General features: G+C 43.4%; 1 protein-coding gene across 3 annotated transcripts; it reads left to right on the forward strand.

The window, feature by feature from the left end:
* Positions 1 to 7214: 7214 nt before the first annotated feature.
* Positions 7215 to 22514, forward strand: add2 (adducin 2 (beta)). 3 transcript variants are annotated; one of them, XM_037482908.2, is made up of 16 exons: positions 7215 to 8139; positions 13482 to 13518; positions 14431 to 14627; positions 15064 to 15205; positions 15340 to 15491; positions 15854 to 15934; positions 16025 to 16174; positions 16286 to 16429; positions 16711 to 16809; positions 17457 to 17633; positions 18547 to 18795; positions 19722 to 19838; positions 19930 to 20016; positions 20123 to 20249; positions 20999 to 21070; positions 22232 to 22514. In XM_037482908.2, exons 3-16 carry the CDS (start codon positions 14481 to 14483, stop codon positions 22486 to 22488), a joined length of 2001 nt encoding a protein of 666 aa, XP_037338805.2. In that variant the 5' UTR covers positions 7215 to 8139; positions 13482 to 13518; positions 14431 to 14480; the 3' UTR covers positions 22489 to 22514. The 3 variants fall into 3 exon arrangements, with proteins under 3 accessions (XP_037338805.2, XP_037338804.2, XP_037338807.2); XM_037482907.2 differs by lacking the exon at positions 13482 to 13518 and having other exon boundaries at positions 7216 to 8139; XM_037482910.2 differs by lacking the exons at positions 13482 to 13518; positions 20999 to 21070 and having other exon boundaries at positions 7216 to 8139.
* Positions 22515 to 23113: the final 599 nt, after the last annotated feature.

Below are 23113 nucleotides of genomic sequence, written 5' to 3' on the forward strand. Positions count from 1 at the left end.
TGCTGTTTACTCGTTTTTTGACATCAGCACAAACGATTGCAAATGCAGGAAGGCTGCAGGCAGACTGTGAGGCGCAATGCTCTTGGGGAACGAGAAATACTTTGCAGCATCATTGAACGGAATTGGCATGGCAACCACAGGAAAGAAAGACGTTATATGGTATAGATATCGGCGGTGTTGTAGATTCAGTGCATGTGGAACATGAGACGTTTTTGCACTCAATCAATTAGAGGTCTGATGGCAAGAGTTTTTAAGTTATAAGTGTATTTTACATGATGTGTTTTCAGTAGTACTTGACCTAAAACACAATACATGGCAAAAAAAACCCTCTAAAATTTGCTCTCAGATATATAAAAAGCCCTGATAAATAATGCATTCTACGTCTAACAACATACGTGTTTAAAGCGCAAAAACTATTGCTTTATGAAATACTGTGAGAAAAGTTGCAGCAGTATCTCAACAATTTAAATTTCATAAGTAACAATGCATTTCTGTTCATTTGGATTACAATTGTATATGTCTATAAAACAGTCCCAGTGTGTGTGTGTGTGTGTGTGTGTGTGTGTTTGTGTGTGTGTGTGTTCATATGAACGATGTGCTTTTATTCGCATGGGTGACAGTGTGTGCTCGTCCACCCAACTGTAAACGCACTGGATACCCGCAACAAAGAAAGGAGGAAACGTGGAAACATGATGCCCTTTGCATGAATGACAATAGACTACATGAAGAAAAAAAACTTTAACAGCTTCTTAATGTTGCTGTCCCTATTTTTTTTTTAATTGAGGATGATTTGGTGGGCTTTTTGAAGTGCCCAGTATTGTCCAAATAATGGGTGTGATCAGAAGCCCCTATCATGTTTTTTTCAGGACAATATGACGTGGGCGTGTGTGTGTGTCTCTCTGAAGGCAAACTTAAATAAGAATCAAGCCGGGTCCCTGCCACCATCAGAGCTGTGGAAAGCTCTTCCTTCTCAGCAGCTCTGGCTGTGGGAGTATGGCATAACTTGTGTAATGTGATAGTTTGTGATTGTTTTCTGTCACCTCAAGTATACCACAGGCTTGACCTGATTCTTTTCTGACTGTCCATCCAGTTTGGCACTCAGTCAACTTGCATGTTCCACGCAAAGCTGGTATGAGCCTGGTGTGATACCCAGCTTCTCATGCCAAATCTCTGTGGTTTACTGTGGCATGTCGATTAATGGCGTATCTACCTCAAGTGTGTGTGTGTGTGTGTTCATCTGTGTATCAAGTACAAAAGTGTGAGCCATGTGTTAACACTTCAATGATTTTTTTTTATTTGAACAGAGCATTTGAATCCATTTTATTTTAATGTCTAGAAAAAGCAATATGAATACATGAAAAAATATTACCTAAATAAGCAAACGACCAGACTAATTAAATAACTAAATGCTAATTTCCAAATAGAAGAAACGATATTTCTGGCAGAAGTGAACCGTTATTAGTAGTTGGGACACATTATAGCGGAACGGTATTTAACCATTAAGTCCATCCTCAGATGGCCGAAGTTAATTAAAGACGTGGCGCACAGGTGTGATCACAGTAGCTCGCGCAATTTACAGGAGAACGTGCGGCGCGGAAAGTAAAAACGTAGAGAGTAGCCACAGGGTTCCAGGTCGTATAAATGTTATTGGTTAAAATGAAGGTGCCCGAGGAGGAATTAATGAGCGACATTTTGAAGCGCTTAACGGGGGAGTCCGCGCTCCCCGAATACAGCAACATTGAGAAGTTCAAACGGGGAAAGGAAGGCGTTTACTTCGTCGCGGAGGACTTCAGTCAAACTGTGAAAAAACGAGAACTGGTCAACGCCAAGGAACGACTGAGAGTGAGTGTTCATTTGTACATTTTCACGGTGTTAAACAAGAATACATGCTGGCTGGTTTGGTGACGTGTTTGATAGAACTGTGGCTGAAGTTTCCGCTCGGCAAGCAAACTCGTGTCGAACTCCCTTCACTTCACCTAGCATTAGCATTAGCTAGCAGCTAGCTTAACGTTAGCTGCAGCCCAGCTTGACGTGAGCTATAATGTTACAACTTGACAATTATGTAAAATAATTCAGTCATTATATTTGAATTAATTAAAAATTAATGTTCGCGCTGCTATATTTTCGTGCATTTTAAAAAACATTGCTGCGACTTTATTATTTTAGGTCAAAGTTATCGTTACATGATTAATTGACTTGTGAATATTCTGTAAATTAACGCTCAGTTACACACTTGTAAAAGTAGTTTGACTTTTACATTTTAGTAATGTAACCAACGCTGTTAGATACGCTTAAATATACGGGTAAAGTATTTTATTGATGATTATAAATCTTAGTAATTGGCTGGATTGCATCCATTTCAAATTCACTAAGATTCACTTACGTTAAATCAGTATTTAAAGAGGAGGGCTGTCTTGTGTTTCTGCAACAAGGGAAGTACAGAGCTGATTTTTCCCTTAAAAAGAAAATCCTCTACCTGTTGCACTTCTCTTCTGCATCTCTTAATAATCCAGTAGAGGAAGTGGATAAATGAACAATCCAAACACTCCTTAAAAATAAAGCCGTCTTTAAGTGTTCAGGTTCTCGTATGATATTACACTGGCTGTCTGTTAAACTAAAATGTGATTGGGATCAGAACTCATTACAGAAATCTCTGATGTAGTATGGAATGCTAATCTTGATATTATTTTCCATAGCTCTATAAATGCCACACGTGGTTTGGTACAATTCAATGTTAATCACAGACGCCTAATGAAGGCATGATGTACTTGCATCCTTTTTTGTGTATTTCACATGTTTTTTGTCAGTTGTCAGTCTTCTAACGCTGTACACAACACATGTAGTGCATTTTCATATAGTTTGGATGGAGTCAACGCACCAGTGTGCTCTCACTGGAGGCAGCATTGCACTCAAAACGTGTGCAGTTTTAAGACCGTAAACCTTTTTAGGAAATTATTGACCGATGGTCTGGAGCTCAGTGACAGCCATGCTGTTCACACCAGAAATCTACAACCCATTCTTGCGATTCTGCTCCTCCTCCACAATTTGTGCAGGTTTTTAGGACATGAGCGATAATGTTTTGCTAAAATATTTGTCTCAGTAATTCTGTGTTTGCAGAACATTGGTAGGGACATGGCCGTACCGTCCACATGCAAACATATGGCCTTGCATGCACTGCAATATGTTTTTAAAGAAGATAAAAAATATAAGGAATGATATTCCCTTAGTTGTGCGTTTGTCTTTCGACAGAATATGTACACCTAAGAAACTGCAATCATTATTAATGGTTTCATTTGAACACAAAGAGGAAACTTTTATGCCATTTAAAAAAAATGTAACTAAGTAATAAAGGATGAAGTCAAGACAAATGTCACTGCTTTAAGCATGTAGCAATATTTTTTCCTCATCATTATTTTGCTCTGTTTACATTTAGGTAACCTAAGGTCAGAACAAACATTTTAATGATCTAATCAGACCAGTTGGTATGAAACTCTGACCTTTTTTTCTGTATAGATCAGGAACTTGAACACCATGTTCTCCCGCTTGAAACGCATGGTGCCACTAATGCGACCGGACCGGAAGCCCAGTAAAGTGGACACACTCAAAGCTGCGACAGAATACATTCGATTGCTTGTTGCGGTGTTGCAGGACGCAGACAAAGTAAGTACTGCATTCATCAGGACTCCAATCGATATCAAATTACATTGTTTTCCAAAGACAGCGCTGACACTTATGAGACGTTGATTAGTGTTATTTTCTTTTTTACAGGATGATGGCTGTGGGACTGATTTCCTAAAGAATGCAATCACTTATGGTCAGACCGACGGCTTTGGCAATGACCCGTGGAGGGTGGAGGATGTGAGTTTAGTTTTCCTCAGTTTAGGTCAACTATACCATTCCGTGTGCATCCTCATATCACCTGCACATATACATAAAACAATGATTATGAGGTTTAAAGGTTGAATTTGAGCTTAAATGGTGTTTGAGGGCGTTCATTGATTAATAGATGCTTTAACTTTATAGTCTTTAAGAGGGGAAATTATCATGGCCACTGGACTATTATTTGTTGCGTTGAAAGACCTCACATGAATATGAAACCATCTAAAAACATTTGGAAATCTCAAGATGGAAAATTTAAATGCCTAAGTGCTTGTGTATCCATTTCACATCCCTCTATTGCACTAGAATCAAGCCTTAATGTTCAGCGTGTGGGAGGCTGCCCTTTTCCACTATGACCCGGTCTTCTTCCTGATGGCAAAGGTTCACATTCAGAGAACAGCAGAGACGCTCAGTCTGTAGTTGCGTATTGCAGCAGCGAAGGCTGTCCATGTGTCCGACAGCATCAAAATTGACCGTAACCTTCGGTGTCCTAGAAGTGATGAATAAACATCCAATGAGTTATGTTAGTACTCTCTTTCTTTAGCGCCTCTAATGCCAGAGATTTTGAAACGATTGAACTGAAATCAATAATTAAAATTTTGCTCGTCGCTTTTTGTTTGTAAGAGATAAAAGTGATAATGCAGAGGAGGCCACCTTATGACCTGCACTCATATCCTCAAATGGATAAGTATGCAACACTTGCTCAACTTCCTTTTTGAGCAGAAAGACCTCAATATTCTCAAAACATTGAGGCCAGAGGTATTTTTTTCAGTTTAACAATCACATCCCATTTTACAATGCAGGAGGTCAGCAATCATATTACCACAAAAAAAAAACTTTACCACAAAAGTTTAATGTCCCAGAATCACTTCTCGCGCGTAACGCCAGTGATTATTTTAAAATAGACTGTTATAGTAGACTTACTTTTTCATGCATTCTTTTTTTTTTTCCCCTCTGACAGTTGCTGAACTTGGACGACGGATTCGCCATGCCCCCGGGCCCGGTAACGGAGGACGGAGGAGATATGACACGACTGATGCTGCAACACTGTGTGATGCCTGCCTACCAGTTTGTCATCCAGGTGGCACCTGATCAGACTTTGGTAACTTGTTCATCTTTCCTATTCTTCCGCCTAATTTTATGCTCGTTGCCCCCCAACTGCTCTCCAGCTACATCTGTGACGCTGGCCCGAGGGCTGTTGCAGTACAGCAATTTAGAAGACACTGAGTCGGCCTCTCAGTCTGAGGGGGGGAAATAGCTCACGAGCTTTGTCTAGACATGTTTTATCTTCTTTTTTTTAAATGAGAACTCAATTCAAGGTTTCATTTATGCACTCAATTGCTGCGCTTGCTTTCTAATCATGAACCCATGGAATAGTGCCTCCGGTTAAAAACATAATATCTTTTCTGATGTACACCACAATAAAATACAAAGGATTAAAATTAAATTAGAATTGAAATCCCTGGTTTGGTTTTGACCACGGACCAATACAATATACCAATATAATAAAATATATACACAAAACAGTGGTGTTAGGAATATTGAGTGAAATATCAAATAGTTTTTTTACACACATAAGGGGGTACAGCATGTTTCATCAATTTTCAGCATTGCAACGCTGTTGTTGTATTGAAGTGGGGTTTTTTTTATGTGCTGAGGCCCCCGACACACAAAGCCATCAAAATGATGTGAGCCTTTGTCTGCATTCATTAAAAACCCATCAATCCCGACGGGCAGATGGGTTTGTTGATTCGCGCTTCACACATGTACATATTTAGTCTCCATGGTCAATCGGAGAAGAATGTTTTCTCTCGCTGACTCAGTGCCTGGTTTCCTTTCCTGTCTCGCTGCCTCTTTATGCTCGTTGGGGAGGGAGGGCCGACTAAGAATAATGTGTGTAAAAAAAAAAAAAAACTACCAACCTAATGCAACAATAGCATGTAGCATTGTAGCTTAAAATAAGTTTTCTACTTTGTATTCCCCCCCCCCCCCCCCCCCCATCAGGAGTTTCCCATTGAAATACAACCTTTTATTTCACATTTCATAATAAAGCTCGTAGACTATGTAAATGAAAAATCTTGAGCAGCTGTATATAAGTAATGTAACCTTTTTGAACACAATACAGGCAGCCTTCATACTGTATACATGAATAAATGCAGACCCTTCAAACAATAAGCAATCAGACACTGAATCCTTGAAATGATCTGACGGGAAGATGCCACAATTGCATCTGGCAATCAACACAAATAATTTGATTGTCTTCTGGGTGGCCGTGTCATCAGACTCTTTCAAAGCGTCCTCACAAGTACCTCATCGTTTGATTGGATAAATCAAGGTGAAGCGGTTTGGATCAAGACGAGACTCCCTTTTTATATTATTCCGTTGGCCGTTGGATGCGCTATCACAATAGGAAATCTGTCTGAAGACAAAATTTTAACCTTTTTTCTTCTTTTTTTCAATTTTCTTTTCATTGATGGCACAAAAAATTGCTTATTCTTGCCGTTTGACCTGTTGGAAAGTGCACTGTTCAGAACTCAGGCGTCACTGTCTTCTTCTTTCCACAGATGTCTCAACCCTGAATCTTGGACCAAAATTAAATACATGAATATCTAATCACTTAAAATACAGAATGCTGAAATTGTACAAAAGGTTGGTAAGATTAAAACATTATTGTTCCTCCTCTTGGTCTGATTCATCTCCTTTTTTATTTCTGTGTTCTTCCCTCTTTTCACGTACTTCGGGTTTCTCCATTTCATCATATTTTTCCTTCCTCCTACTCAGTCTACTTGTGATAAAAGTACCTTTTCTTGACCAAGTCTTAAGGGTATACAAATACTGCCCCATTGTGGTCTGACAGGTAATTGACACTTTTATAAATTGTATACAACTTTTTCTTCATTTGAGATTATTCTTCTTTTTTGTCATTTTTTTCCTTCTACCTTTTGGTGATTTTCTTCCTTTTTTTTCCTTTTTCAGTCCTCTTCACTCTCCGTTATTCTCTTCTTTCCCTTTCATCTTGCTCCTCCTCTTCGTCTTATTCATCTTTTTAATGTTATAGATAGTGCTGGTGGATATAGTAACATTACTTTGATACCATAGGACAATATCCGTCTAAACGTAAACAAATGCTGCCCCAATGTGGTATAAGAGATCATTTACAATTTTATGAAATGGTCTTCCTTGTGTTCTACTTTGGCACCCAGGTAATCCCTTTATATAATCAAATCTCAGTAATTGCATTTAAGAAACTTCTTCTTGTTTTTTTTTTTTTTCAGGGTCCCTGTTCAAGAAAAGCCCCCCTCCACCCCCCATTTATGCAATTTATTTGTCTTTGTTTAAATTTTTTCTTTTACAAACCGTATCCTTGGCAGCCCTTAAATAAAATGAGCAAATTTAGTTTAAATTACTGTCTGAAAGGGTTTGTTCAAGTAGATGCCTTCTCGGTTATTAACTCTTCATTGTACCAATACTACCCAAGTTTTTATGATTATCAGCCTTTCTAAAATATCCTTTGAAGTAAGATATTTGTACAAACCGGACAGTTTAAAAAAGAGAATAATGTTCATCTAATCTGCCATACCTGTGTACTGTCATGAAAATTGTACTTTTATTTTGTAGTAGATTGGCGACATTCAACCACCTCAAACCTATATTATTTGGGGAAAATACTTCTTCATGGGTGTGACTATTTATTTAAATGTGACGAAACCGTCGCATTGTTTTTTTTGCTTTGTTTTTGTGTGTGGGTGTGTTTCCTTTTATTACGGTGTCCAGATGTTGTTCTCCATTAGAACAGAAGGTGGCGCCTGTCTTGACGGCAAACATTTGGCTCGACTTGAACCGGGCCTAGCCCACTAAACATTTCATTAGCCGGCATTATATCAGTATACAAGGACTGTGCGCAGGATTTACAAACACAATTAACACGTCTTTCGCCAAAGGGGGGCGATCCCCACTCCACGCTGAGTGCGTGGGAGCCCTTGGGAGTCAGACTGTGGACAGGCGTGGCAGTGGGCTGGTCCGGGCGCACCGTGCGGTGAAAGGGTAAAAAAAAAAAAAAAACACCAGGGTCCACTGGTTTGGGATCAGCTGAGGCCCCGAGACGAGGTCTCACAAAGGATCCCCTGCGTCGCCACCCAATCGTGACACACTGACTGCGATTAACCACATCATCTGCTCCTTGAACGAGGACGCGCCTCCCGGGCCGTGAGCGTGTGCCGCACCCCGGAAAGACGACTCCGTCCTGAAGGATGCTCTGAGGTGAGATCGCGTGTCTTATATCTCTGTCGAACAAGGCAATCCGCAGTTGGTTCCATGGCGCCGCGTAGTCACATACGAGATGCTCCGTGACGCGTGCATGAAACCCCGTGTGCGCGGCGTTAGCGTGTTTTTACTGCCCGGTGTTTACCGCGTCGTTTTTCTTGTCGCACGGTGCACAACACTCCCCGCATCGATGCAGTGTGCGTTATGCGCTTGTATGACCGTATTAAATCAACGCATTTATTCGGCTCGCACACCTTCTCCGTGCGCGTCATTGTGCTCCGCAGAAGGCCCGTGCAGTTCATCCCGAGGCTGCAGTGATGGCAGCGCCTTTTCCCAGCGCTCGGTCTAATCCCGCTTATTAGTGATGGCTGTTTGGTTATTTTACTGAAGCTCAGTCTGTGTGTGTGTGTGTGTGTCGGTGGGTGCGTGTGATCGCGCGCATGTTTTTTCGGAGAAAGTCCCCCTTTTGGCCATTTGATTTCTTTTGTTTCCCTCTGTATAACCACGCATCAAAGAGAGTCGTGCATGCTCTGGGTGTCCATCTTCGGAGCCCTGGTGCTGATGCTGCAGCGCGTTCTAGTGTTGCTAGGCAGCAACGCAGAGCGAGGCCCACTGGCGCTTACAGGCAGCAGAGGATGCTGAATAGAAACAAAAACTTAACATCAACGAAAAGGATATTGTACGCCCACGTTGGATATGCAGCTGTAGGTCGTTGTATGTTGTCCTGTCATCTCGTCCTCCCCCACGTGACTCGGGGAGTGGGGGGGGGACCATAGATTTACATCTCACTCGGAACCACGACAGACATGGATTCATGAGCCACATTAGTGTAGAAATTAGCGTCAGTGTTGGGCCCTTAATCTAAATAATGTCACGTATGTTGGATTACTGAATCGAGTCCTACATAAACTAGAAAATGCATTTCCTGCTGAAAATGCGTTGGAATGCAAAAAGCGGAAATTGATTTCAAAAAGTTGCTTAAAATGCAACAAGCTAAAATTATTCTAAACATTGCTGAAATAGAAAAGGCTGAAATACATTTAAAAATGGCTGAAAATACAGAAATGAGAAAAGCTGAAATGTACTTGAAACAATCTAAAAAATAGAAATGGGAGAAGCTTCTATGAATTTGAAAACACAGAAATAATAAAAGCTGAGAATTAAAAAATTACATTTTTTGTAGTAATATATGGTTTAGTACTATAGCTGTAATTGTGGTACTAGCAGCAGTAGAAGAAGTAAGTACTAGTTTCACTAGTATTTGAAAGCAATTGTGGTGTACCCATTGTTGAGGTACAGATAATCATTGAGGCTTTTATTTTGAAATAATGGAATTGGGTGGGGGGGTTTGAGAGACAGAATTTTTGTTATTCAAACCAAATGGACTTGGTAAAATAGATTTGTACAGCGCTCTTCTAGTCTTCTGACCACTCAAAGCACCTTAACACTACATAACATCATTCACCCATTCACACACCAATGACAGGACCTACCACACACAGTGGCGCCTGCCCAACCAGTAACTAACATTCACACACTGTAGTCACAGCTAGAGGAGCAATGCTGGGATTAAGTGTCTTGCCCAAGGACACATTGACATGCAGGTTAGCCAGGCCTGGGATCAGACCGCCAACCCTCTAATTGGAGGACGGCCGCCCGCGCTCCCCACTCACCCACAGTCGCCCTAAGCTAAGAAAACTAAAGTTATTAATTGATGGGCCTCAAACATTACAGTAAGAATTCCCTCCATTGGGTTTGAAATACTAGTAGTACTAGTAATATTAGTAGTAGTAAAAGTCATTTAGTAATAATACCAGTTGAAATACTAGAAGTACTACTAGAAATATTAGTAGTGGTTGTAGTACTATTTGAAAGAGCAATACGTATTTAACAAAACAGCTTCATCCTAAGCTTCATGGCTAAATTACAGATAATCATTGCAGCTTTTATTTTGAAATGATGGTATTGGGGGAGTGGGTGAGTAGGTGCAGGGGTTGAGAGACAGTATATATTATTTAATAGGCCTCATCAAACATTACAGTAAGAATTCCCTCCTTTGGGGTTGAAATACTAGTAGTACTAGTAATATTAGTAGTAGTAAAAGTCATTTTAGTAATAATACCAGTTGAAATACTAGAAGTACTACTAGAAGTACTAGAAATATTAGTAGTGGTTGTAGTACTATTGTAAAGCGCAATAAGTATTCAACGAAACAGCTGAATCCTAAGCTTCATGTTTAAATAACATAATCATTGCAGCTTTTATTTTGAAATGATGGTATTGGGTGAGGGGGTGGGGGGGTTGAGAGACAGAATATATTAGAAGGCCTCATCAAACATTACAGTAAGAACTCCCTCCATGGCGGTTTGAAATGATGAGAGAAGGTGGAGAGAAGGAGGTCATGTCAGGCTGCACTAATCAGCTAATTAGGATCAGCTGTGAGTCACAGAAAGAGCCCCAGCTCGTTGTCGCGGCAACGGAGCAGCTGCACTTAGCTCACAGACAGTTACTGAGAACCCACACCTCAAACAAATGCTTCCTGGAGCAAAACTATTTGGAGTAGCCAAAAAATAATGACATTTTGAGAGACACAAGACTCTACCGAACGTTTGAGTGTAGTTTTTATGTCTCTATGTGTTTTAAAACTGCTCTACCAGCAGTTTACAAAACATGGACCCTCTCTTGTCTTCCGACTTTGTCTGCACTCTAGCGCCCACTCTAAATTCAAAAAGGACCCCAAAACTAATGAAACATAATTAGTGATTATGAAAAAAGTATAATAGATATCAACAAGCTGTTTTTTTAATATAATTGTTAAGACTTGTGTCACCATTTTAAAGTTTAAATGGTGTCTCTAGCTGAAAGATTGGAAGAGCTGAAAAAGTTGAAAGTTGAACAAGTTTTGAGAGGATTTGAAAATGTATTCCATTGGAAACCATGTTAAAAAGGTTGAAGTTTTTAATTTATATAAATTCAATTATAAGAGCTAAAAAGCTGAAAAGTCATAGCACCCCTCTCCTGCAGGAGCTGAATATTTTAATATTTGAATGGTCTTAATAGCTGAAAGTGTGAAGGAGTTGAAAGGGGGCGCGGAAGAAATAGAAGAATAATAAGATTAATATTGAATAAGTTGAATAAAGATTAGAAGAACAATACTTGGAATGCTTGAAGCATTCCAACTAATAATAAGATTAATATTGAATAAGTTGAATAAAGATTAGAAGAACAATACTTGGAATGCTTGAAGCATTCCAACTAAATAAGGCGGAATAAAGAAAAGAAGAACAATACTTGGAATGCTTGAAGCATTCCAACTAATAAAGAAAAGAAGAACAATACTTGGAATGCTTGAAGCATTCCAACTAATAAAGAAAAGAAGAACAATACTTGGAATGCTTGAAGCATTCCAACTAATAAAGAAAAGAAGAACAATACTTGGAATGCTTGAAGCATTCCAACTAATAAATGTGTGTATATAAAATGATACATTGTTTTACGGCTTGTCATGAGCTGAAAGGAATTAAAAAACCCATAATGATGAGGGGATGTATCTCTCAAGTTTTCTTTGGTTTTGCTAATACACCTATACCGTAATAACGTTTCTTATAGTGGGCTCATTTTAGTATTATAACCTTGTTGGAAAGCTATTGAGGACTTTTACAAATATGATGAGTTGCAGTAATTTTAGAAAGTAAAACCCCACAATTGACCTTGTGCTTCTTGTATCAGACAGTTGTTACCGATACTGTTTTATATTCACTGACAGCCATTATGATTTAATCCCTATAAAGCGAAGCCAAAGAAAATCAATCCGGAACTACTTTAGTGATTTAGACGCTTGTCTACCTTTCTGCTGACTGATTTCAGGGCTCTGACTCGGACGTCCCGTCAAGTTTGTACATCCAAGTTAGAAAGTGGATGGATGGGTCACCTTTTTTTAATGTACAGATCAGGCAAATGCCTCCCAAATGAAGTGAATAGACTTTATGACATATTTATTTAAAGTACAAAACAATTTTTTTGCTGTTTGATAAGAACGCGGTCATAGAAGAGACATTGGCAGCTTTCCCTTTTCCTGAAATGTTATGCAGAGGGAAAACGTGTGCGTTAATGATTCAGCAGGATCAGCCATCACAGTGCGCAGCTAAGAGGAAGAGGCCGATGATGTTGGGATAACAGCCAGATCGATAGCTGAACATGAAAATGTTATCAACCCTTTCACCAACACTTTCAAAGCGCAGGAGGCCTAACATTTGTAGAAGAATACCATTCAGAATGTCATGTGACCATTCCCCCTCATTTTTCAATTGCAATTTCGGGCCCAAAGTAATGGTGAGAATATTTGTTTTTGCTACAATTTCTTCAGCCGTTGCCGGATCTATATGTCTCTTCTCAGTCATTAGGAGCGTCCCTTGAGAGAGGGGCTTTCTGTCTGCTGCCTGCCAGCAGCTGAGCCCCCAACCCCCCCCCCCTTCCCAGAGAGAGAGAGAGAGTCAGAAGCACTCTGAACCAACCTCCATTGTGAGATACCACACAAGAGACTCAATGACTAAAATGAAGGCCTTTATGGAGATCACAGACTGTTTAAAGCGACTTCCTGGATACCTTTTTGAGAGAAGATATCTGTATGTGATGTGCATAAAGGCCCCCAAAAATATCAAATCCCAATGGAAACACAATTTATTTGAAAAGCAAATACCTTCGTTTTATTAGTAAGAGCAGCTTTTCATTTTTTTAAATGAAAACCAGACAACATAATGCTCGTATGTCAGTGTATGATCTCTGAGGTTTTTCTGTTAATCCGTTGGTGAAGGGCTGATGTGGCAGATGTGGTGTTTCAACGCTTCTCAGTGCAAGCTGCCTGGTGTTGTCGGGTCAAAAGTGCACCCAGAAACTCCTTTTACAGCTTGAGTCATCTGTCAGAATTGCGATTTAGAATAAGTGCATCAGTTTGAGGCCCTGTGAGTGAGTGAGTGACCGAGCATCTTCTATGTTTGCGCTGGAGGCCAGAGGCACCATGGGATGGACTTGACAATGCATGTGAATACGGATGCATATGTAGTTATATTGGTTATTTAACTTATCAAGTAAGCCACTTGGTGGCGGAGGGGAGTAGGTGTGGTGTGTCTGGGGCCTTATCTGCTCCCTGCAGCACTGTGTGTGTGTGTGTGTGTTAAATCGGGGAGTGGCTGGCCCATAAGATCCTTACGTTAGCGCTTTACTATTCCTCGAGTAACGAAGGTGCGTCCCTTGCTAACTTCCTGTTGTGGTTCTGATGCTGCCGCCTGCACGCCAGCCTCGCTAATGCTGCGGTTCTCCTCCTCCTCCTCTTCCTCCAGCCAGTGCCCTGAGGAATACAGCATCCTTCCTGCGAGGGTAGGTTTTTCATTTTAACGCTGCCATTTCAGCAATAAAGAGAAATCCACATTTGATGTTTTGTTTCCGTTGTAATGAAAGATTCAATCGGGTTTGAATTGCACACAAGTGAGGATAATTCTCCCATTTGGAAATGTGCTCAGATTTCTTGGTGACTTTCATTTGAACAGGATTATGGCTCTTGCTTTTGTAGCATATGACTTGGATAATTGGAATTGTTTTTTATAGTTTCAAAACCTTTTTTGTATTGATGATCATACCGGCCTTCGTTGTTGTGTATACTGCACTTTCAACTCAATTGAATGCTTAGTTAATTGAAATATGGGGAAAATGGAACGTTTTTGAATGGCGCTGTGTATATATGAAATTCGATGATGGTACACCACTCTGGCAAGAAAATGTTTCCCACTTGCAGCTTGTTTAGTGCTGTTTGTCAGAAGGGTTGTTGGTCATCCTGCATGAAGCCCCTTTAAAGGAAGGGCTGGTCCAGCTGCCGCGAGTTGCTCCATTATTCCAGATCATGATGTACCGTGAAGTTGATCCCCGGACTGGTCTCTTGGTTGAAAAAAAAAAGGTTGGCAGTCAGAGAATCCAAGCGTTGGATAAATGCTAGTTTTAGGTCGCGTGTGAATGCCGTTGTTGCTCAAAGGTAACGTTCATGTCATCGTTGTGGATAGTTTTAAGGAGTCTTAGTAGTTATAGCAGATGGTTTGATTCATGGCTCCTTCTGTCCACATGGCCCAATGTCTTTGAGCATATTTTCTAAAATGTAAAGCAATTCCATTAACAAGATCACCCATTGCTGCCATTTACAGTCCAACATTTAATTTAATTAGCACAAGCCCAACTCCTCTGTTCAGGTATTTCTCCATAAAGTTAATTATTTATAATAATTGTGCCCTTTCTTTACAGGTATTCCCACCCACTCCTGGCTGTGATACAACCACTGCGATACGTTGAAGATGAGCAAGTCCCCCAGCCCCAAAGGCACCCCGGTGCAGCGCACCCCCAGTGATGGGGTCCCCGAGGGCCTCGCGTCTCCTCAGCACTCCACACCCAGCTCCGGACCACAGCATAAGAAACACATCTCCAGCCTTCTTCAGAGTCCAGTGAGAGTTTTGATGTCTCGCTCTTTTTCCTTCTCTCCCTCTCCTCTGAATGTGTTTATCCCCCCACATTACAATGCATCTGCTCTCAAATGCCATTAGACAGCTTGGGATGCAGCTGCTTCTACATATGTGTGGGAGGCTCCATGACGCTGAAGAGGAGGGGCTGACTCCGAAGCGAAGGAGTGGATGAGGAGAGGCTGACTCACTAGATATGTTTACTCGCCCCTGCAGTGTAGGACTGTGTTCAAAGCCCACGTCAATATGGTGTCTGTCAAAGATGAGATGAGAAAATGAGACGATTCGAGGGTTGCTAAAAACAGAAATGCTCGACCCTTGCACATTGAGTATTATTACGACACTGACTTGCTTTGTAATGTGTGTGAGTCTGATATCTGCACATATATTAATACCTACCTGCCTGTGTGTGTGTGTGTAGTCATTCAGGGAGGAGCTGGATGTGCTGATCCAGGAACAGATGAAGAAGGGCGGCAGCTCATCCAACCTGTGGGCTCTGAGACAGCTGGCTGATTTCATGGCCTCGCACGGCTCCCCGGCCTCCCTGCCCGTCTCCCCCTCCAGTACGAGTACCCAACGCACCGAGTACTTCGTTCACGCGCTGATGTGTGAAAAACGGGATCGTTTCTCCCCCGACTGAAACCTCCAATGTAATGTAGTTGCTGCTCTGCCTCCCCCCCCCCCCCCCCCCTCACAGACATGATGATGGTGACCCCCATCAACGACCTGCAGAGCTGGGAGCCCGGCAGCCTGGTGAAGGGCGAGAGGTTGATGCGCTGCAAGCTGGCCAGTGTCCATCGCCTGTTTGACCTGTACGGCTGGGCCCAGATCAGCCGCACCTGCCTCACCGTTGGTTTACCACCTTTTTCACATCACATCACATTCCTGACTGAGGCGGTTTCTCAGATGGCATTTAGTTGGCAGCAGTTAGAAAATGATGTATTTCCTTGAATTTGTTGAAGAAAACATTTATTCTTTGAACAATAAAAAAAAAAAACAGCTCAGTTTTCCCAAACATTTCCCAAAGCATCTTTGCTAAAAATTGTACCATTATTATTATACACAGATAATGGATTAAGTATTCCTTAATGGAAGTATGGAACTATAAGGGTTATCTGCAAATAAGAATGGAGAAAAGCTGCTCATTTAACACAGCAACATATTATAATCTAGCATAGCTTCACCTGCGATGTCGTCTTCCTCCCTGACAGCTGCGCGTCAGCAAAGAGCAGGAACACTTCTTGGTCCTCCCAGACGGCCTGGCCTACAGCGAGGTGACCGGATCCAGTCTGGTGAGTGGGACTAAGCACGGCCAGGGAACGAGGTCATTTATACACTGAGGCAGAACCAGTTTTTAAAACCTCTTTTCATGTGGTGTCCAGGTGAAGGTGAATGTTCTGGGGGAGACGGTTGAGAGGGGCAGCACCAACCTGGCCGTGGACTCCGAGAAGTTCAGCCTGCACTCCGCCATCTACTCTGCCCGGCCTGATATCCGCTGTCTGCTTCACCTCCACACGCCGTCTACGGCCGCGGTGAGTTCGCCCGAGGAGTCCTCCATCGAGGAGAAGCCGTCTTTTAATCATTATACTAATGTTGCATGTGGTGACACTTGTTTCGTCACCTTCGCTGGAATCGGTCTGCAGGTTTCGGCGATGAAGTGCGGCCTCCTGCCTCTGTCCCACGAGGCTCTGCTGGTCGGCGATGTTGCCTATTACGACTACAACGGAGCCATGACGGAGGAGGAGGACCGAGTGGAGCTGCAGAAGAGCCTCGGCCCGACCTGTAAGGTGAGCCGACCGCCGGGGAAAAGACGCCAGCGTGTCCTCCTTTGAGCAGTACGTCCCACATTCATCTTTCAGAAGCCACTGAACAAAGGACTCGAGGTGGACTTATCCTGAATTAATTACTGAAGCGCTTGCTGCTTCTTATCGGCTCGACTTTGGGAGTCGTTCTTTGTGTTCTTTCTCAGTCTACAGAGACATTTCAGAATAACCAGCACCTGTTTTAAAAATAGAAGCAACGTGGGCGGTTTCCATCGCCGTGTAAATGTTGACGTCACGGTGTGTAGGTTCTGGTGCTGAGGAATCACGGCATCGTGGCTCTGGGGGAGTCTGTGGAGGAGGCCTTCTACTCCATCTACCACATCCAGGCAGCCTGCCAGATCCAGGTAGTGTGCACGCACACACACACACACTCTACACTGACCTTTTAGGGACATTGCATTGACTTTTGGTCATTTCCTCAAGAATGGCCATAACTGCTTTGAGCCTAATCAACCTTTAGCCAAACCTAACCTCTATCAAGTCTTCCCCATAAAACTCAATGCATTACGCTGTGGGGATGTGCAATTATCCCCATTTTGTCCCCCCTAAAAAGCAAGGCCCCACAACATCACTGTGTAATGCCCACAAAACGGGCCACACACACACACTCTACACTGACCAACAGCTGATGCACCGGAGACAAAATGCTGTTGTTGGGTGTGTGTGTGTGAGACAGAGTGAGCCGCCGTGTGAACGCAACGAGGTGCATCGGTTCTCCTCCCGGGCAGGAGCCCTTCTCTCGGCACTGCTTCACTGGGAATGAGCCAGCGGCTCTGCACTGCAGTATAGCACAGAAATGCTGCGTGCCAAAGACACCCTGCGGTAATCCTACAGGACCAACAGTGACCTGTGTGGAAAGCAGATATGTGAACTGTAGTCATTGATCCGTCAGATTTATGCTGGTTAAAGGAAAAATGAGCCCAGTCACTTTTCCTGAATAAAAAGCAATGGATCAACAATGGCCTCTTTTTTTTTTTTTTTCTTTCACCAGGTGTCTGCTTTGTGCTGTGCCGGTGGTGAACACAACCTGATCATGCTGGACAGAACCACCCACAAACCCAACGCAGCCGGCACCGTGGGCTGGGCCGGCTCCACCTTCGGACCGCTGACCAAGAGCCGCATCGGGGAGCACGAGTTTGAGGCCCTCATGAGAACCCTGGACAACTTGGTAGGCAGCAGTTACACCAAACATGTGTACAGCCGTGATTGAGGATTCACCAACATTACAACGTTAGAAGTAGTTGAGGTTAACTCTTTAGTACGGGGAATAGCTCGTGGGGGCGGGCTATATTGCTAATTTAGAGTCAGACTTAAAAACTAAATCAAAGACTACTGTTATTAATCAGAGCACTCACGTAAGGACATAAGTGAGAGATATCGATTGAACAATCCTGCCAAAATCCGCCGAGGGAGCAGGATGGAAATGTTTGTAGCTTGCATCTCTGTCCCCCACCCCCCCCCCCCCCCCCCCCTCTCTCACCACACAACCACGAAGAGCAAACAAAACAAACTAATGACCCGTAATGTGTCAGTTTGTTGATTTCTTCCAGTCTGTTTCATCGCTGGGGACAGAGCCGCCGCCCCGTTCTCCCCCCCGCTCTCTAAACACAACAAACGGTGCTGTCTGTGGTTCTGAAACAAGCGATAAACGATAGCAAAGCCCAGCAAAAAGAGTTTGCTGTTTGTTGGGGAAAAACCACACCGCTTTTTAATGATTTCATATCGCTTCTTTAACCATTCCTCCGCTGCAATATGTGTTATGTTATATGATCAATGCACATTGTAACCCTCTCACGACCCCTTTGAGTGGTCTGATGACACATGCTACTGTTTCCTGTAACTGCTCTATAATGACAGCATTAAAGCCTTTCTGTGGTTTGCGAAAGGAAAAAATTGACGTAGAGAAGCGGCATGAAATGAAATGCAATAACTTGATAGCAACTATAAACTTCATACTGAAACCTAAACGTAGTGTGACTAAGTATTGCTCGCTGACCACCTGCACAATCATCGTGAGGTTTTAGTTGATAACGAGATGCAGCGTTCAGACCGTGACGCGTCCCTCTTCTGTTGTTTCCCAGGGCTATCGTACAGGCTACGCCTACCGCTTCCCCGTGCTGCTGGAGCGCTCGCGGACGCGGAGGGAGGTGGAGGTGCCCCCGACCGCCACGGCTTTCCACCAGTTCGACGACGACGGAGTCCACCCTGCTCTGAGGCAGCACCCCTTTGCTCAGCGGCAGCAGCAGGAGAGGACTCGGTGGCTCAACACCCCAAACTCCTACCAAAAAGTCAGCCAGGATCAAGCCAGCCCGGGACACCAGCGCAGCACTGTGAGGCTCCAACGTGTTGTTCCTGTGAACCAATTACGCCGAAGGAGTTCGGGATTAGCATGAAATTAAGTTGCATGATCAGAAACATGCATTTGCCTGCAATAAGGGTTCATTGCAGAATCCAGAGTCAACAGGCCCTTTGCAGCTGGTAGTTTGTAGTGATATGGAGGTATTACAAAAATTGGAGTGTTGTTAGAACAAAGAGTGAGAACAAGTAAGCACTGAGGAGGGAGGGGAAGAAAAAGCCTGTCGGATTGGAAGATGATGACAAATGCAAGGAGCAAACCGACGCAGAAACAGAGCAGATAACTCACCATCTGTTTGTGGCTGTTTGTGCACCCAGCTCGGATTCACGTGGATGACCTTTTACCGCTATGACACGTGGAGAAAAGATGAAGCAGAGTCGTTTAGAGTCACACACTGTCTTACATCAGTGGGAGGAGTGTTTGCCCCCCCCCCCCTCCTCTCTCTCTCTCTCTCTCTCTCATCTCTGCATTGCAGAGGAAAGCCCGCCGCCCTGTGATAAGGACTGTGGTGCATCGTCTTCCCTCTGCTGGACAAACATCCACAAAATAAAATATGTTTGATTAAAAACATCATTCTTAAGGGGAGATAAAGTTCTCTCCTTTTAAGGAGGCAGGTGACAGGCCGCTTGCTAAATATCTATAAGAGAAGAAAAGGAAATGGTATTATTTCCAAACAAGACATACTACAATGAAAATCACAGAAAAGAAAATAGATAAAAACAGGATTACAGTAACAAATATACATTTAATCTCATTTACGTAGCTAATACTCCATCAAGAGGAGTTTTTAAGGCCAGAATTGAGGAGAGACTGCTTAGTGGAGCAGGGAGTGGTGAATATGAACCGATTGAGTGTGATAAAAAGCACTCAACACTTTGATATTGGCTGTCTTCCCTTCAGTGGCTGAAGGCAGAAGAGGTAACTCAAGCCGGCAGCACGGCCATCAAGATGGAGAACCAAAACCAGTTTGTGCCTCTTTTCACCAACCCCCGAGAGGTGATTGAGACACGAAACAAGGTAACCTGTTGCTTTTGGCCGCCTTTGTTTCCCCAAACATTCCCATCAATTGAACCCACGGCACAATGCAAAACCTTTCTCCGATCCTCAGATCCGACAGCAGAACCGTCAGGACATGAAGACGGCAGGACCACAGTCTCAGGTCCTCGCCGGCGTCATAACGGTCGACAGCCCGCCGGTGAACCGCTCGTCTTAACGTCTTACCTTCGCTCTCTTTTCCCAAGTCTTCCACATCTTCTGCGCCACTAAAAGTCGCCATTTTTGTCCCCGGTTTGTCTCTTCAGTCTCCGGTCAACCAACCTAACGTCCCACCGGAGCCGGAACCCCCCAACCCCTTCAACCAGCTGACAGACCAGGAGCTGGAGGAGTACCGGAAGGAGGTGCAGAAGAAACAGGACGGAGGGGCCAACGGTACGATTCATCCGACTACACTCGAGCTGTTAGTAACCGTACGGGGGCATCACTTCACCCGTCACTGTGTGCAGTAGATGTCTCCTTATTCTAAGATGCAGAAAGCTATTACTCATGATTTAGGTATAAAACGTTGTTTATATTTGCTTCACGTGGCGAGGTGTGTTGGCAGAAATTACGATGGGAAAAAAAAAGTTAGAATTTTTTATGGATCCGGAGGAGAGGAGGTATTCCAAGAAAAAAAGCTGACGGTCCGACCGGCTGACGAGGCGGCTGCCACCCGGGGCCACATAAAATGGCGTGGCCACATCTTTTTTTTTTAGGTCTATATAGTACATTAGCAAAAGCTCATTGTACCACGCCATCTAACCTTAAGTGCATATGAACACATGAACTACCAACATAGACTTCCAGATTTAACTTAAATCCTATTTTCACTTATTCCATCTTTTGTTGCAAGAAACTCTAATCTTTTTCTCTGCTTGTGCCTTTCAACCTCTTCATTGAACCTCTCCACGTTTTGAACGGTTAAAGATGCAGCAGTTTTCCCTCTGAATCCCTGTTTTTCATCTGCATGACACAACATGTTTGAAAATATAAGATACTAAACAACCCGATTTCACATGAAACCCGGATGTAAACTGTGTTTCCAGCACTAACTTCCTGCACAGCTGAACCTTCACTTCACTGTGTGTGTGTGTGTGTGTGTGTATGTGTGTGTCTGTCTTTGTGTGTGTTTGTGCAAGTAGGGGAGGAGGTGGCAAATGACAAGGAGGCTCCCCCCGCTACCTCCCCCGCAAAGAGCCCCCCTCCCCTCTCAGGTGAGGCTCGGCAGAGCGCCGAGTGTGCGCGCCGCTCGCTTTGTTGCACGCCGCCGCGTCTCTGACCAGCAGCGCTGCAGGTGTCACACGGACTCGTGTCCAGAGCTTCGTCTGCTTTCTCATGCTTCATATACTCGCTAAACCTCTCCGTGTGCAGTGAAAGGATTGGCCTACAGAGTAACTCCTTTAGAATATAAACATTAGAGTGAGACGTATGCTAACGGAAGGCTCATTTAACAAATATCTTTTCAATACGAATTTGCCTCCATTTATTTGTAGGCTACAACTTAGAAATACAAAAATACACAGTTAAGTAAGAAAAAAAGGGTGAAAGTAACCATTTTTCACTCATCAGTTATAATCAGTGTGTGAAACAGAGTGTCAACGGAAGCGAAGGCCGGATCTTTTGGTGCACCTGTTTCTCAGTTTCAATAATTAAAAATGGCATTATATAAAATAGATGAGAAAAATAGTTGTCGTGTTGTTGAAAAGGCCCCTTCAAAACAATTTCTCCCACCAGAGACGAAGCTGGTGAGTGACAAAGGTTATCGCTTTCATGCTGCGTCTCTAGTCATGTGACGAGGTGGTGGATCGCTCATCGGGATCCCGTGGAAATGCTCATTAGCACACACACACACACACGCTCAAACTGCAGATCCTCCTATTAGTGCGTGACCCAATGTGCCTCCTTAAACTAAAGCCGCTTCCCATCACTGGTGGTGATAGTGCAGCGTTACCATCAGTGTCTCTGGCCCACTTGGCGCTGACGGGGAGGCAGCGATGTCCCGAGAGCGGCTCGGATGAAACGCACACGCAGGCGTTGTGTTTCTTTCATTAGTCTGTTTGTGTTACATTTCCGCCCAACCTGTCCCTGTACCTACTGTATCAGCTGTACTCTCTCCCTCTGTGTCTGTCTGTCCTTTTTCTGTGTCACTCCACACTCACCCATTAGGGCACACCTCTGGTGCTTTGGTCTTGTCTCACTAGTAAGTACAGACCTCTCACTTCTCATTGAGCGAGCATGTTCATCTGCAGTGACATGTCTTGCATGTAGCTTTGTAGCTCCGCCCAATATCAAGCCCTCCGTCTGGCCGCCGATTATTCAACGTCTCCCTTTTTTTTCTCTCTTTATTTGTCTTCTTCCTACGAAACTCTGAGCAGAGGAGGCAAAGCCCGACTCTCCGGCCATGCAGAACGGGGGCGAGGAGGAGAAGCAGACGACGGAGGAACTGGAGAAAGGGATGAAGGCTCTTTCGACCAACGACACCTCCTCCCCGCCCGCCGCCCTGCCGCCGAAACCACAAGGCGGCACCCCAGAGGGCTCGCCCTCCAAGTCCCCGACCAAGAAGAAAAAGAAGTTCAAGCCGCCGTCGTTCCTGAAAAAGAGCAAGAAGCAGAAGGAGAAAGCGGAGACCTGAGGGGTTCAGACCCCCCCCCCCCCCCCCCCAGTCAAGATGTCGTTCACTGACACTAAAGGCGTTCTATTAATTGACCAACAAATCCTTTACTGTAACACCGGTACTCACCGATTTGACCGAAGTGGTGATTCATCTTAGAAAACACCAACAATTATTTTCACAAACTATTTGATCCAGGTCGGATGCAAAGCAACACGTCAACGCTTTTTGACACGAGGTTGTGTATTTATTGCATTTTACTTTCACCTGCTGTGCTATCAAACCATTACTTCACCGTTTAGGCATATAAACACGTTTCTTTCTGCCAATGGGATTACTTGCGTGATCCCGTACACTTGTCGCTTTGAATTCGTTTTATATATATTTTGTTATTTTATCCACAATTGGCAAGACATGGTGGAAAATAAAGTCCCCTTGAATTATGCACCCCATGTCCACATATAGACATTTGTATAGTCACATTGTAATATGTTGCATTTATTCATCACCATAGGCATCTTTGAGTCATGATTCGTTTCTAATTATCAGATAGATGTTGCAGGTATGCTGTGTGAGCACAGGTGCAGTATGGGTAGGAATGTACTGATTACTACGGATTGTGCTCTTCTGAATGCTGGTTCTGTAT

This window comes from Pungitius pungitius, chromosome 5, assembly GCF_949316345.1.
Source record: "Pungitius pungitius chromosome 5, fPunPun2.1, whole genome shotgun sequence".
NCBI classification, from domain to species: domain Eukaryota; kingdom Metazoa; phylum Chordata; class Actinopteri; order Perciformes; family Gasterosteidae; genus Pungitius; species Pungitius pungitius.

Bases quoted from the DNA above. Each gene is read 5' to 3' on its own strand.
- add2 (XM_037482908.2), top strand. From the start codon at position 14,481: ATGAGCAAGTCCCCCAGCCCCAAAGGCACCCCGGTGCAGCGCACCCCC. The intron at 15,206-15,339 runs GTACGAGTACCC...CCCCCCTCACAG, and splicing joins CCTGCCCGTCTCCCCCTCCA to ACATGATGATGGTGACCCCC. The intron at 18,796-19,721 runs GTGAGGCTCCAA...TCTTCCCTTCAG, and splicing joins CGGGACACCAGCGCAGCACT to TGGCTGAAGGCAGAAGAGGT.